Here is a 13,618-nt window from a genome sequence, read left to right as displayed (position 1 = left end):
ACAATCCAACCCTTAAAAAAATCTTTACAAATCTGGCTTTGGAATCTTCGAGCTGCGGACAAGTTATACTTTTATACTTTTCTTCGACACTCCTCGTCTGCCATAACCGACGTCGATCAGTTTACATAAATCAATCAATCGATCAGTACAGTGTTTCTCCAAATAAGTACTATTTTCTCAGTAACTTCTACTGGAATTAGACGGTTCTCAAGTTTTTTTGTGAAAAGATCTCAGAGTTTTGACGTACCTAAAATGTGAAAATTTAGGAGCGACTTCACATGTAGTTCTGAAAAAAAAAAAAAAAAAAAAATAGTACAGTCTATTGAAATTCGCACTGACGGAAGTATTCGAATAAAATCTGTGCTATATAACCTAAGAGAAATAACGACGTTTGCTATCCATTTAGGTAAAATATGTATTCATCAATATTAGTAAGTGCTGAAATAAGAATATTTCCATTGCCAAATTTAGATGAGCAATTAATTTAAAAAGACTCACTTTCTAGGCCTTATTTATCGTCTGATGAAGATGAACTTCTCTGTTAGTCTTGTAGACGTCCAGACCATAAGTCTAAAGTTCAACAGACGAGAAGAGATGTAGTCAATTTTCCTATCAACAAATAAATCATCACTAACCAGGAGATCATCTTTGTTATTCAGCTAACGACCTACTTTCTACAGCGGATTCTAATTCTCGCACCATCAAAGCAGTTTATAAGAAAAATTACTTCCTTGAACTTACTTAGGGGCATGAGGCATGGCATACAGTTCAACCCGCGGCAAAATAGTAATTTTAATATGGAAGTCATTTGAAAACTACTAAATCACAAAATCATAAACAATAGCAACTAACACTAGCCCACTGCAGCCTGCTTATTTCCTGCAAAGGATTTCGGAAATATTTACATAACCAAAAATACGAGGCTCAGTGTTTGCAAAGCGTTTCTCATAAGAAAGAAAGAAAAACAAACTGTTCAAACAACATTATTTGAGGGCTTTCGGGAGCTCCAAATGAACCAAGAATCCTCCTCGTCCAGGTTTAAATAAGCTTTGTCTTTCTTATAACAGGAGCTCGAACGACCACTTTTTAAGAGTCAGGAGGAGTTATGATGATCTTGATCAATATCTATCAGGATAGAGGAACCATACAAAGACTTGCCCTGAAGCAATGATAAACGATCCTACGAGATTTTGATGATTTGATCATTCAAGACTTGGCTATCCGCTAAACAACAAATCGTTAAAATGTTTGTCACTAATTTTAAAGATGAGTCACTGGTTATTGTCAGTGTTGAACATTGAAATAGACTCATGTCAACAACCTATTCAAATCGCATTACGAAAATTTCCCTGATGAAAATATGAAGCCGGAGATGGATTAATTTTGAAGGGTGTGAGAAACAAAAACACTATATCATTTAAATATAACGACAAATCTCGTCCAACTGTAGCAATGCTAGATGAGATGGACCTCCTGGTAAGCTGAAAACGTCCTCAGATAATAAGACGCTGCTTAGCTTCAAAATGTTTTTCTATCTTACCGTATATTTTACTCAGTCTTTTATTCAGCGGCGAATGAGAAAGGGTAAAGTCTTCCCGCTGAAATTAAAAATAGGCAGAATTCTTATAAAAATAAAATAGACGATTCCGTTCGAAAGATGAGTGACGGTCATTTCCCCCTCTTCGCCTTTAACCTTAGCCGAGGCAAATGACCTTCTAGTCCCTCGTCCTAACCTTAATAAAGACTGACCTTTTATATTAGCATTAGTATAATACCTACTGCAAAGTACAATCAAAATGCATCGTCACTGCATGTCTTTTAACAAATGAATAGTTTCTTTTTTACAGGTTTTATTTGCAATATTTCGTTCACTGCTGATACATTGGATTGAGTCTTCTGTAAATAGCTGCAATTTTTTCCAAATTCGAAAATGGTTTCTCATCAACGTACAAATAATTGTTCACCATGTTTTCCATGGCAATATTCACTATCAATAATAATAATAATAATAAAGTTGCAAAGTTTGATGCAAAATACGAGCAACTAAAAAGCTTTTTAACCTTCCTTCGTTAATGAAAACGGCAATGAGACGTCTTCAGTGGGAAAATACCTAAACCTAAAATTATATCAGATCAACAGTGCCAACTAGTACTTGTCAAATATTGTGCACCAGTAACTAAGTCTCAGTTTACTGGTGCACAATATTCGACATACTTTCACATGAAAAAAAGCTGAAATTTTACCTAAAGCTTAGCACTCCTTGATGAACACCCCTCCTCAACGGTAAAACTAAACAATACAATACCCACACGGATCACAAACAGTACATTTACATTCATATCTCAAGTTTATGACTGAAATGGTGGTAAACGACTTTAGCTTTTTTCAGACCAGCGACTCCAGCTAATCAATAAATTAGCGCGAATCTGTTTGGCTTCTCCATAAATCATGTTCGCATGATTGTAACAACATTGGAAATGAAATTGATCAAAACAATAAAGACTTCATTATAAGCGGAGACAGTCTTGAGACATTGATCCCCTAACATCGCGCGACAACACGGAAGGCTACACCTCAAGACCTCTGATGACTGACACCTCAACAACTATCAAGGGATACAATATGGATGGTTATTGACTCTAATTCGTCACGCTCTGAGACAACCCTCACCCAACTATGTCCCAGACAGCTAGGATTTGAGCATATTTAGGTCTTAGTGGCGACCTGGGACCGACAAGGCCGACCTTGAACGTAGGTATTCTTTAGGCCTAAATACAGTTACCCTTAACACTTAATCTCTGGACCCTACATGCCAATTAGATTCCGTTCTGATTTCATAAGAAACTTTGTTCAAAGACCAATGCTTGCTTTTCAATAATGTGATTGTTCGAAATATAAAAAAGTAAAAGCACTTGAAAATTAGTTTTTGTTATCAGCTCTGTAGCATATTTATACGTATATGTATATCTCCAAAGCACACACACACACATACTTTTACCTAAATACATGTACATGGATGTAACATAAATATTATATATATATATATATATATATATATATATATATATATATATGTGTGTGTGTGGGTGTGTACTTGGATGTAACTTTATGTATACACACACACATACATATATATATATATATATATAGATATATATATGTGTGTGTGTGTGTGTGTGTGTGTGTATGTGTGTGTGTGTGTGTGTGTGTGTAATTCGGTTAAAAGTGTATCGAGGTTAATCCATTACACTACACACGCACAAAACCATACAGGAAAACGAAATCATTGGGACATGTATGCAGGAGTCAATAACAGTTATTTCAACGGATAATTTAAATATATAAAGAATTTTCTTATCCATTTTACTAACGAGTGATTTAATGGCTTATGAACTGTCTTGAACTAATCAGCAATTCACTTAATAAGGGAAATTTTACTGATCTTTCAGTTAAACCACTACATCCAACGCTCATAATTTTATGATAAAACGGCCTTACAATTTTGAATTTCTGTGTTCGTGTGTCGTCTGAGAGAGAGAGAGAGAGAGAGAGAGAGAGAGAGAGAGAGAGAGAGAGAGAGAGAGAGAGAGATAAGAGGGAATCCTGTGAGATGGCGACATCCGGCAACTGTGCCCAGCAGCACTGCAGAGGAGCTCATATTGATTTTACCTCTAACGGTGGTCTCTCTCTCTCTCTCTCTCTCTCTCTCTCTCTCTCGCTCTCTCTCTCTCTCTCTCTCGTAATTTAGCCTATATTCTAATCTCTGAAATCAAAGCTAGAATTATAACACCACGTTCTCTTTTGTCAAAGATTTAATTTTCAAGCGTTACAGAGATTTGGATTCCACTCTCGAGTACATCGGAGAGAGAGTTATGGATTAGCACCTTTAATTACCTCGAACCCATTACATCATTCGGTTTCTTTTCTGAAACGAAACAGTTCATCAAACAACTGCACGGGATAAATATTAAACAAAGCCAAATGTGCCGGATAAGGGCAATGATACCAGTACATATATTCATCCATCCAAGGAATATGATCAAGAACCTCAATTACTCTTAATCATGCTCCTATGAACAGAAATAAAAATATTAATGGATAAAAATTTCCTTTCGTCTCGTTATCGTGAAGCGTGAAAATGAAGTAATGTCAGGGTTAACCTCAGGTTAAAATTTGAACAATTGAAAAATGCTGACAGTGAGTGTAAAATACACTATGATTAGAGAGTATTTAAACCCACATTGACTAATAATGATCGTTATATAATTGCTTTAATTAAAAAATGGGGGGCGGTTTGTCATAAACAAAGCTTTTGAATATTCTTTTGAAAATTCGAAGTATGAAGACAAACACATTGAAGAAAGATATAGGATCATCTGTCCATAAAATTAATATTACAGCCAAATGAATTTTACTCATTAACTGACAGTCAGGATCTGTCGTGATCCGCTCCATCACTCTTGTAGTAGCCTTATTTTTCACCTGTAACCTCAAGCTAAGGCTGAACAAAAGAAAATGGCCAAAAGAGAGCCGACGAAGGCTGTGAAAATGCAGGCTTCAGAAGGAGCCTGAGAAATATCAAATAAGTCTCCTCTTTTCCTATTATTACTAATTATAATATTTGCTGTATTAACCTGTAAGATAATAACGCCAGTACCTGTATGTCAGATAGTCGTCAAGCTCCTTCGAATGTATAAATCCGAAATCCAAGAATATATCGTTGGACTCCTCACGAGGAAAGAATCATAAGAGTCTACTTCTGACCCGGTATGTTTGCCAAAAATACGTAACAATAATGATAATACTTTCATGTGAGATCAAGCGTATAATACTTTTTCGGAAACGTTTTTCTTATGAACCGAGCAGGTTTTAACGAGCAACATAACAAATAATTTATAAACTACTTGCTAAAAATGTAATGAACACCTATTCCGCAAGAAAATGCATACTAACATTTTATTATTTAAAATTTATGAAAAGTTAATAAAAGATAGACAAACAATCTATTCATGTGCATCTTCATGCAAGTAACTGCAAACAACCTACTTCACAAAACAAAATTAAGGAACAAAATTGAACATTAAACCAATTAGTAAAATTATTTAATATGAATAAAATATGAACGCCATTAGATCCCTATTTATGACAATTAAAAGGTTTTATTGACATGTATTCCGATCACATTCAATTTTTCCTTAATATACAACAGTACCCGGTCTCAAAAATGATTAGAGTTAACTGTAGTATTTCAGATAATTTACGTGAAAATCACACAAAAAAGTGAAACTCACATTAGCTACTGTCACACCTCTTTGAATTGGGAAATTTGTTCTTTTTCTTTTTGCCCAGTGATACTTACCTTCCTACGAGAAAATAGAAATAAAAAATACGAACACGGGAGATGTGACGAAATAAAATACAAGTTAAACCTGAACCCCAAAGAAGCGGTTATTTTTATGGCGTCATAAAATCCAAAAATCTTGCTTATCATAAATCGAGCTTCAAGTAGAAAAAAGCGTCAATAGACACTGCCATGCAACAGACAGACAATTAAGATGCATCAATGGCCAAGCCGAAATGATTTTTTAACCAATTAAATCAAGTCTTCCAAAAAAAAAAAAATTGGCGTGAATATTTTTTGCATCGTTACGACATCGTCCTCGTAATCTGAAAGTGAAGTAGATATTATAGTCTGGAGAATGTAATATCAATAACAATGAGGTTATACAAACAATAAAATTAAGTGAATAATAATAAAAATAACAGAACACATTTATAGATGCATTTTAGCACAAGAAAATATTTCGCCCCTCAGAAGTAATGTACATAATGAATGCAGCTTGTTGCTATAAATCTATTTGTAAGCTGGCTAAATATATTCTTGCATAAGTTTACAAAAGAAAGAGAGAGCGGAAATTCCTTATGCACAAGTCGAACTACTGGTAAAAAAATTTCGGCGCTGCTTTGGATATGAAATGTCACATCTCAAATTATTTTGTTAATAATTGTCTATTGTGGAGATTTTTATCATTTACACACACACACACATATATATACACATATATATAGGTGGTGTGTGTGTGTAAATGATAAAAATTACCACAATAGACAATTATTAACAAAATATTTTGAGATATGACACTTCATATCCAAAGCAGCGCCGAAGATTTTTTACCAGTAGTTCGACGTGTGCATATGTATATATATATATATGTTCGTGTGTACACATCCTTGTGTATGGCAGCGCGTGCGCGTCTTTGCCAGGGTGAATTAATTTTGGTAAAATACAACGCACGCTCGAGGACCTTTCCTGTAATGAAAACTGAGATAACGCTACAAACAACCATGGAGTTAAGATTAATCTACATGCACTTACTCTGTACTTATATAAATTGCGTTAAACGAAAGAGACCTATTAAAAATACAGTACCGAGGCTAGTGCAGCGAGATATACAGACGGGAAAAATAAATCGAGAGAGAGAGAGAGAGAGAGAGAGAGAGAGAGAGAGAGAGAGAGAGAGAGAGAGAGAGAGAGAGAGACTAGGTTAGCCATTAGGACTTATGCAAAAAAGATAGCAATGATAACTGGGATTGCATAAATACATCTTTCCATGCCTCCATACCCAATATATGAATAAAAAAATGACATTTCAAATAAAGACAGCCTGAATAAATTCTTCTAGCAAAGAAATAGGGTTTGATATAATAAAGTATACTTAGCCTGATGCTATTGGGGAAAGAAATAATTGAAGCAATTACATTACTCACAGTTCAATAAAAACCATATATGACTCCAGGATTAAGATATTTTGAATATGATTAAACTTGGAACGCGTGATTTTCTCCTACATAAAATAAAAAATAATTACATGGCAGAATAAGTAATAATTGAACAAGGTCAACTGAGAACGCAACAAATGAGGTTTATAAATAACACAGGCAAAAAATAATACTGATTATTAAGATAAAAATTGAAATGAAAATAGCTGAAATAATGGTTATACAGGTAACAAAATCTTAGAGAGAAGATTAAGATAAAGATGAAATAATATATCTTAATAATAATTCCACCTCGTTCCATGAAGGTAATTAAGAGTCCTTTCTGAAATGAAATAAAAAGACAACATAGTAAATATAACAAGGTTAGAAAGACCAGCAAGAACCACATCGTTATTAAAATCTTTTATAACTGTTATTTATCATCAATTATACGGCCTTCGTGCATTCATACGTAATGAAAAATCTCTCTAACCGGCTGTTTATAAAATGTGGAAAGATTAAGCACTCGCTGAAAAAGTTCACTGATACTGTAACTGATGAAACAGCGGTGAAATTAGTTCATGAATTGATGTGAAAGTGACACTGACAACAATTTCAATACGTATGAGTGCCTCCACGACCGAAACATGAAGAAAAAGAATCGATATAAACCTTAACCACGAATGATTGTAGTCGCAGCAACGGGACCCGGCGGAAGCCTTCAGCAATGGCCGCCGCACATCGTCGCTTGTGATGAGCCCAGCGCCTTACACGCATCACAGTCACTTCTGCAATTCTCTTTCAGCCTTAGGCAGTCGCTAACTACTGCCGTGTCCGAGCAGTGAGAGGGATCCTTCCGCCCTTTGCCCCCAGTTAGGCAAGAGGCGGTTGCAGTGCCCCTAGCTCCTTCTCGGGGGGCAGATTTCAAGGCTGATGTCAAGACGACAGGGCGATGATGATGATGATGATGGCTGCCCGTGTGTGTGCCAGCTCGCCGACTGCTTTCATTAGTCCATTCGCTAACCAGTTCGCAAAGACTCTTCGCTGTGAGAGAGCTCCCGGTTTGCTTTTAGTATCTCCCACGAGTGTATTTTGTTTGTGACAACAGCCAGTACCACCGACCGCTGCTGCAAGAAGGCATCAATCAATCATAACATCTCTCTTTTAAGACATACTATCACCACATTGGGGGAGAGGGAGGGAAAGGGGGTAATTTCTTGCTTTTTCATGTCTTCATTTCACCGACAATCACTTTAAGGGGACCTCAAGCAACAAAGTCACAGATATAAAGAGCAACAGGAAGAAGGCAAGAGAGTACGGAAGCGGGTATTTTTATTTCGTTTATTGCTTACAGTGACAGCACACAAGCTCTCATTTAGCAATAATTCTTCTTTTTACTTTCTCTCCCGGTGAAAAGCTCTTTTTTTTTGGGTCTCTTGTCATTATAGCTCTGCTGAGGTGGTTACAATGGGAGGGGGGGGGTGGGTGTCGCAATGGTGGGTGGTGAACGGTTGGGAGGATGTTTTTACTTTGGATTCTAAGTTGTGTTTCTATTTATGCCTCAAGCTTCTAAGAGTTTTCATATTTGTGCCATGTTTTGTTTTCTAACTACTGCTCTTCATTCGTTTATTACTTTATTTCACAGTCTAAGCTCACTCCTGTTTCTTTGTCTCCCTAAAATGCGCTGAATTAACGACTCCATAGTACTATGTAAAGGGCAGTTAATGGTTCAGCAGGACAGTTAATGGTACAGCAGGCAGTCGGAATGCAAATCAAATTTCGATTCTCAGGACTTTCCCCCTTTTTACATTTTCAGTCGGTTGCTGCGCTCCTTTTTTTTTTTTTTTTTTTTTTTTTTTTTTTTTTTTTTTTTTTTTTTTTTTTTTTTTTTTTTTTACCACTGGAGGAATCTTTTACTTTACAGCTATATTTATTTAATTTTGGGTATTTTAGTTAACACTTCAGGGGACGTGACGCCATCATCACTCCACGTACCGAGTTATATGGATGACATCAACTCGATTTCAGACTGAACTTGGGAACTCAAGTCACTTCGGGAGACGTGGTTTCGTTTCTCATTCATCAAATGCTCGCTAATGATGCGCCACTGTCCACTTGCGTTTTCTCTTTCTTTTTCTTTACCAATTTTAGCCATACATTTTTTTTTTTTTTTTTTTTTTTTTAAGTGTCTGCCGAAGCCGCCGCAAATACTATCCTCTTGTGAGTGGAACTACGCGTGGACGCTGGAAGGTAGCCAACGACGGCCACATGTCATATTCCTTTTCTTTTCACCCTTTGATTCAAACCTTCTATCACGGGTGACGAGAAGAGGCATACCCATAGCTTGCGTCCTGTAACAGCTTTGGTCGGAGGACAATGTTTGCAGCCCCAAAGGTTCTCCTTCAATCGTTACCAATCTAGGTCAAAAACCTCTCAAGGATCATGACAATGCAAAATGCAAAAACTCCTCTTTTTTAGAAGGGGTTAGTTAGTGTGTGATTGAGAAAAACAGTGAAATTTTGGAGAAAAAAGTTGAAAATGGAATAACCGAATTAGTCACAATTAATTTTCATGAGGGATTTTTTTTTTTTAATTCTTTCTTTGGATCTTTAAAGGCCACACACGTCATGGGGGAGCTGGTTGGGAAAAAAAAGGATTGATGGCAGAATGGCTTGGACCAAAAATCAGTGACGTCAAATGGAAGTAGGACTTGTGATTGGACGACATGAGCTGACGTCAGGTGGGAAGTGAAGTGACGTCATGAGAGGAAACGGGTCATGTGATTGGACGAGATGTACTTTTGACGTCATTGTAGGAAACGGGGACAGGAGATTGGACTGTTAGTGACGCTGATCATTATTCAATAATAATAATGATGATAAAAATAATAAGATGGGCTCCTTACTATCTACGGGCAAGGTTGCATTTAGTATGTAATTGAGTATTAAAGTAGTACTGATTCAGCAAAGTTAAATCTTTTGGAGTTATTTAATATACGGGCGGTATAGATTAATAATAAAAGTAGTAAAATAGTAAAGATGAAAAGATGTGAGTGATTGCAAGAGTGGTCTGCAAAAACAACACACTCGAAAACTGTGGTCAAAATCCAGTGGGGATCAGAGACAGAAAGTTCAACTGAACTACAGGATTCATCAACAGCGAAAGGACGAGAAAATGACAAAAACAAAATAGCAAAACCAAACAATAATACTAGTGATGATAACGTTATCGCAAAAGCTTATATTTAACATATGATTCTTCTCTCTTTATATTTTAACAGCATTACAAATGCACAAAAAGGCAAAGATCGTGAAATGGATATATTCCACCGGCCAGAAAGTCTTCCTTAAGAAACTTGGAACCGGCTTAGGAGGGTTTGGAGTATCAACAGCATGCGCCGGGTTCTGCTTTCTTCTTTTCTCAGATTTAATAACTATAGGCTATTTATATATCAGTAGATACAATAGTAACAGTAGTAGTAGTAGTAGCAATAATAGTAAGAATTATATTAGTATTAATTCAGAGATAACAACGTAACTATTAATATCTAATCGTCAATATAGGGTATCACAATTGTTTTATGTTCTCTTACTTAACTTGATACACACCTCACTGCAAATGTGAACTTCACGTCAAAGGAAACGCGTAACGCTTATAGTATTTCCACGGGTTTAGAACATTCCCCTGCCTAACTCAAAAGACGATGAACATACAGTTACTAAGATCCCAGACTCCAGAACGGACAAAATCTATTGGCGATTCATATGGCCCACGTGAGGTGGTGATAGCGTACGTACTATCGCAGGGCCTCGGTACTATTTTCTCTTTCTCTGTCAGCACTTGTCTGAATAATAACAATAACAACATTAGCGGAGGGAGCGTGTGAAAATATGGCCTTCTTCTTCATCTCCGACAACTTCTCTTCTCTTGTCTTTTTTCGTTAGAATGAAATTGATCATGAGAACTCCTGGAAGTCAAAGCACAAACCTTGATCAACATCTGAAATTCCGCTAAGGAACTTGAGTCATCTATGTTAACTCTAAGACTTCAACTTAAGTAAACTAGTTTATCCTTAGAGCGACTTTGGGGGGAAAAATACAAATCCCGGCAGCTGACCTGAAAGAACATGAGTCGTCTGCTATTGTATACTATCTATGATTTCTGTCTAATGGGTCCATGGGTGCGTGGCACACAAGCACAGTTTCCGAAAAAGGTTCTGGTGTTTCATGCACACTACATCGAAATTTCAGCCCTTTCGGAAAAGGCACAATGAACAGCAGAGTGAGCTTTCATGCTTTGGCTAAGCTTCGTGTTATTGTAGAATCATTCGTGTTCTGTTGAGTTTCTTTTGCCATAGTGTCTGAGTATGCGTATCTTTGCTGTATAGTTCGATCATAATTTAAACGTGTATCTATGCAGTAGCATGCAATCCCGACAATGATTCACCTATTTCTTAAAATATTCTTGTTTAGAGGCTTCATGTCCTTTCCGATCAGTCTGCTCTTTTCTTTTTCCCCTCAAACTGTTTTTTTAGAGATGCGTTCTTCAAAGCGTAGCTCTTTTGACAATGTTACCTTCTCGTTCGACTTTCTGTCACGCCTTCGGCATCGCACTCATCTCCAGATGTGCCACTGTCTTTTGCAAAAGATCAAGTCTCAGCCTAAATCCCTCTCGTTTGGAAAATGGCGAATTCCTAATCCTTTAATTCTCTACTGTACATCATCTGGCTTTGAGTGAAAAACTTGAATCAGAGCCTGGTTGCACGGAATCGAACGTTTAGAAACAGACGCCAGATAGCGATATGCTTTGAAAAACGCTTCCCAGGTTTGAACATCCAATTAACAGGAGCACAACATTTCAAACAACGGCTAAAAGGCGTAACAGATAGAGAAAGCAGAGATGACCAAATAATAATAATTATTATAATAATAATAATAATAACAGAGGCGGAGAGGAAAGGCGAGAGAAAAAATAATCATCGGAAATAAGAAGATGAAAAGAAGGTGCTCTTGAAAGGCAAAATTAGAAAGGTAGAAAGTACGGAAGGAGGGAGACAAACAGTCTTTCCTGGTGAAAACGTCCAACGACTATTGTAACAGCAACTTCTATGATAAATGATCAGAAAGCGGTGAGCGACAGGGCAATCATTGTTAGAGGAGACAATATAATGCTAACGAAAGTAATCAAGTGGAAATAAATAAAGAAGTCTTAATTCTAGAGTGGCGACAGCGCTTTACTGTGAGGGTGTTGCGAAAGAACAATAAACAAGAGTCCATCAAGATAGATTACAGATAAAATACAAAAATGCAACGATTAGCTACGCGGCGTTCATGGGAGACTTAGGAAGAGGAGGATAGGAAGAGCAGGACTCTCTCTAGGATAGGAAGAGGAAGAAATGAGAGGAGCGTAAGAACAAGAATAATGATTTAAAAAAAAGGGGGGGAGGGGCAAGGATAGGATCAGGAAATGTTCAAAGAGGGATTTCTCAAGAGAAAATGTTGGAGGCATAGGAGTTGGCAGAGGGGTAGGGAGAGCAAAGGAACTGTTATTTTTGTTGTTGTTGTTGTTGTTGTTGTTGTTATTCATCCAAACACCAAACTGCACTGTTGGGAGGGACCGGGACTTATCAAAATGAATAAAATTGAGAGTTAGAAGACATGCATCAAACAACACGCAAAATATAGTAGTATCGTGCAATGAGAATAAAGTTGAATTGTTTTCACTGTGAAGTCGTGTCGAAAAACAAACCTAAAACAATTGTGAAAAGAGAATCGTACATAGGTGAAAAGACGTCAAATTCAAATAGAAAGAGAAAGGTTTAGAAAAATAAAACATCCAACTGAAAGGAGAAAAAAATCTTTGTATATCTGAGTAAAAGTTGGCACTAGCAATGAAGATCTGTTTCCCTTCCACAATGTAGACTTGAAAACAAATCCAGTAAAGCAATAAAGCCTAAAATGAGAAGGGGAGAAAAAAAAAAGGCCTAAAGTGAATTGGGAGTGGATCAGAAACGATGTAATGACGCTTTTGTATGCTACATCGGTCAGAATATGCAGAAATAGCACATTCGAAATGAATCAACAAGTCAGCTTGAGCAAGTATCTAGCAAAAGGCAAAAAACAAACCAACAAAAACGTGAGGAAAAATGTGAAAAATTCATAGTTATGCATTCCTTCATTCTAGAATAATTCTAGAATGAAATGTAATCAGTAACAGGCACAATGGAAAAGAAAAAAAATTAATATTCGTAAGTGGGGAAAATAGGTCTTCAAAAATATTTGTATTAAAAGAGAAAAACAAAAATAATCTATGAACAAGATAGAAACCAAGATAACTCAAATAAACAGAGAAAATTGATAAGGGGAAAGAAAGTTAAACTACCAAGAGAAAAAAAAATTAATTTTAAAGGTGAGGAGAAAAATAAAGATATTCATAACAATAACAGTAAGAGTAATAGTAGTAATGTTAATGTTAGAAACAGTCGAAGTAATAATAGTGGTCAGTAGTTAGCAACGAGTTAATAATAAGTAAGTAGGCAAAGTCAGAATTGAATCATTTGTTTATCTGGGGTCCCAAGCCAGAAGGGCATGCAAAAGCATGGGAGGAACAAGGAGGAGAAGGAGGGGGGCCCATGGCTGGCGGGGGGATCTGAAGGAGGGTGGGGCTGCATTACAATAGTCCTCTTCACAGAAGCACATGTGGCCCTGACCGCTACTTTCCATCATGCACACATGGTCCACCATAAACAGGTTGATCTGCAGATTCTTCGTACAGGTCCTCCGGATGGAAGCATACGCTGTCGGAAAGAGAAAAAGAACGGAAAAAAAAAAAAAAATTAGGTTCTGATACCATCAAGAAG

General features: G+C 36.7%; 1 protein-coding gene across 15 annotated transcripts in view; it reads right to left on the bottom strand.

Moving 5' to 3' along the window:
* LOC135216705 (protein quiver-like) overlaps nucleotides 1-13,618 on the bottom strand; it is a 782,257-nt gene that overhangs the window by 29,077 nt on the left and 739,562 nt on the right. For 14 of the 15 annotated variants that reach the window (XM_064252149.1, XM_064252151.1, XM_064252154.1 and 11 more), the window contains 2 exons: nucleotides 8,755-13,555; nucleotides 7,432-7,886 (listed from right to left, as the gene is read on the bottom strand). In XM_064252149.1, the coding sequence (XP_064108219.1) occupies nucleotides 13,320-13,555 (236 nt within the window). In that variant the 3' untranslated portion in view covers nucleotides 7,432-7,886; nucleotides 8,755-13,319. The remainder of the gene's footprint in view (nucleotides 1-7,431; nucleotides 7,887-8,754; nucleotides 13,556-13,618) is intronic. The other variant, XM_064252140.1, reaches the window with a different exon arrangement.

Source organism: Macrobrachium nipponense, chromosome 6 (genome assembly GCF_015104395.2).
Source record: "Macrobrachium nipponense isolate FS-2020 chromosome 6, ASM1510439v2, whole genome shotgun sequence".
NCBI lineage: Eukaryota > Metazoa > Arthropoda > Malacostraca > Decapoda > Palaemonidae > Macrobrachium > Macrobrachium nipponense.
Note: the sequence above shows the minus strand (reverse complement) of the source record. Positions and strands in the feature narration are given on the sequence as shown.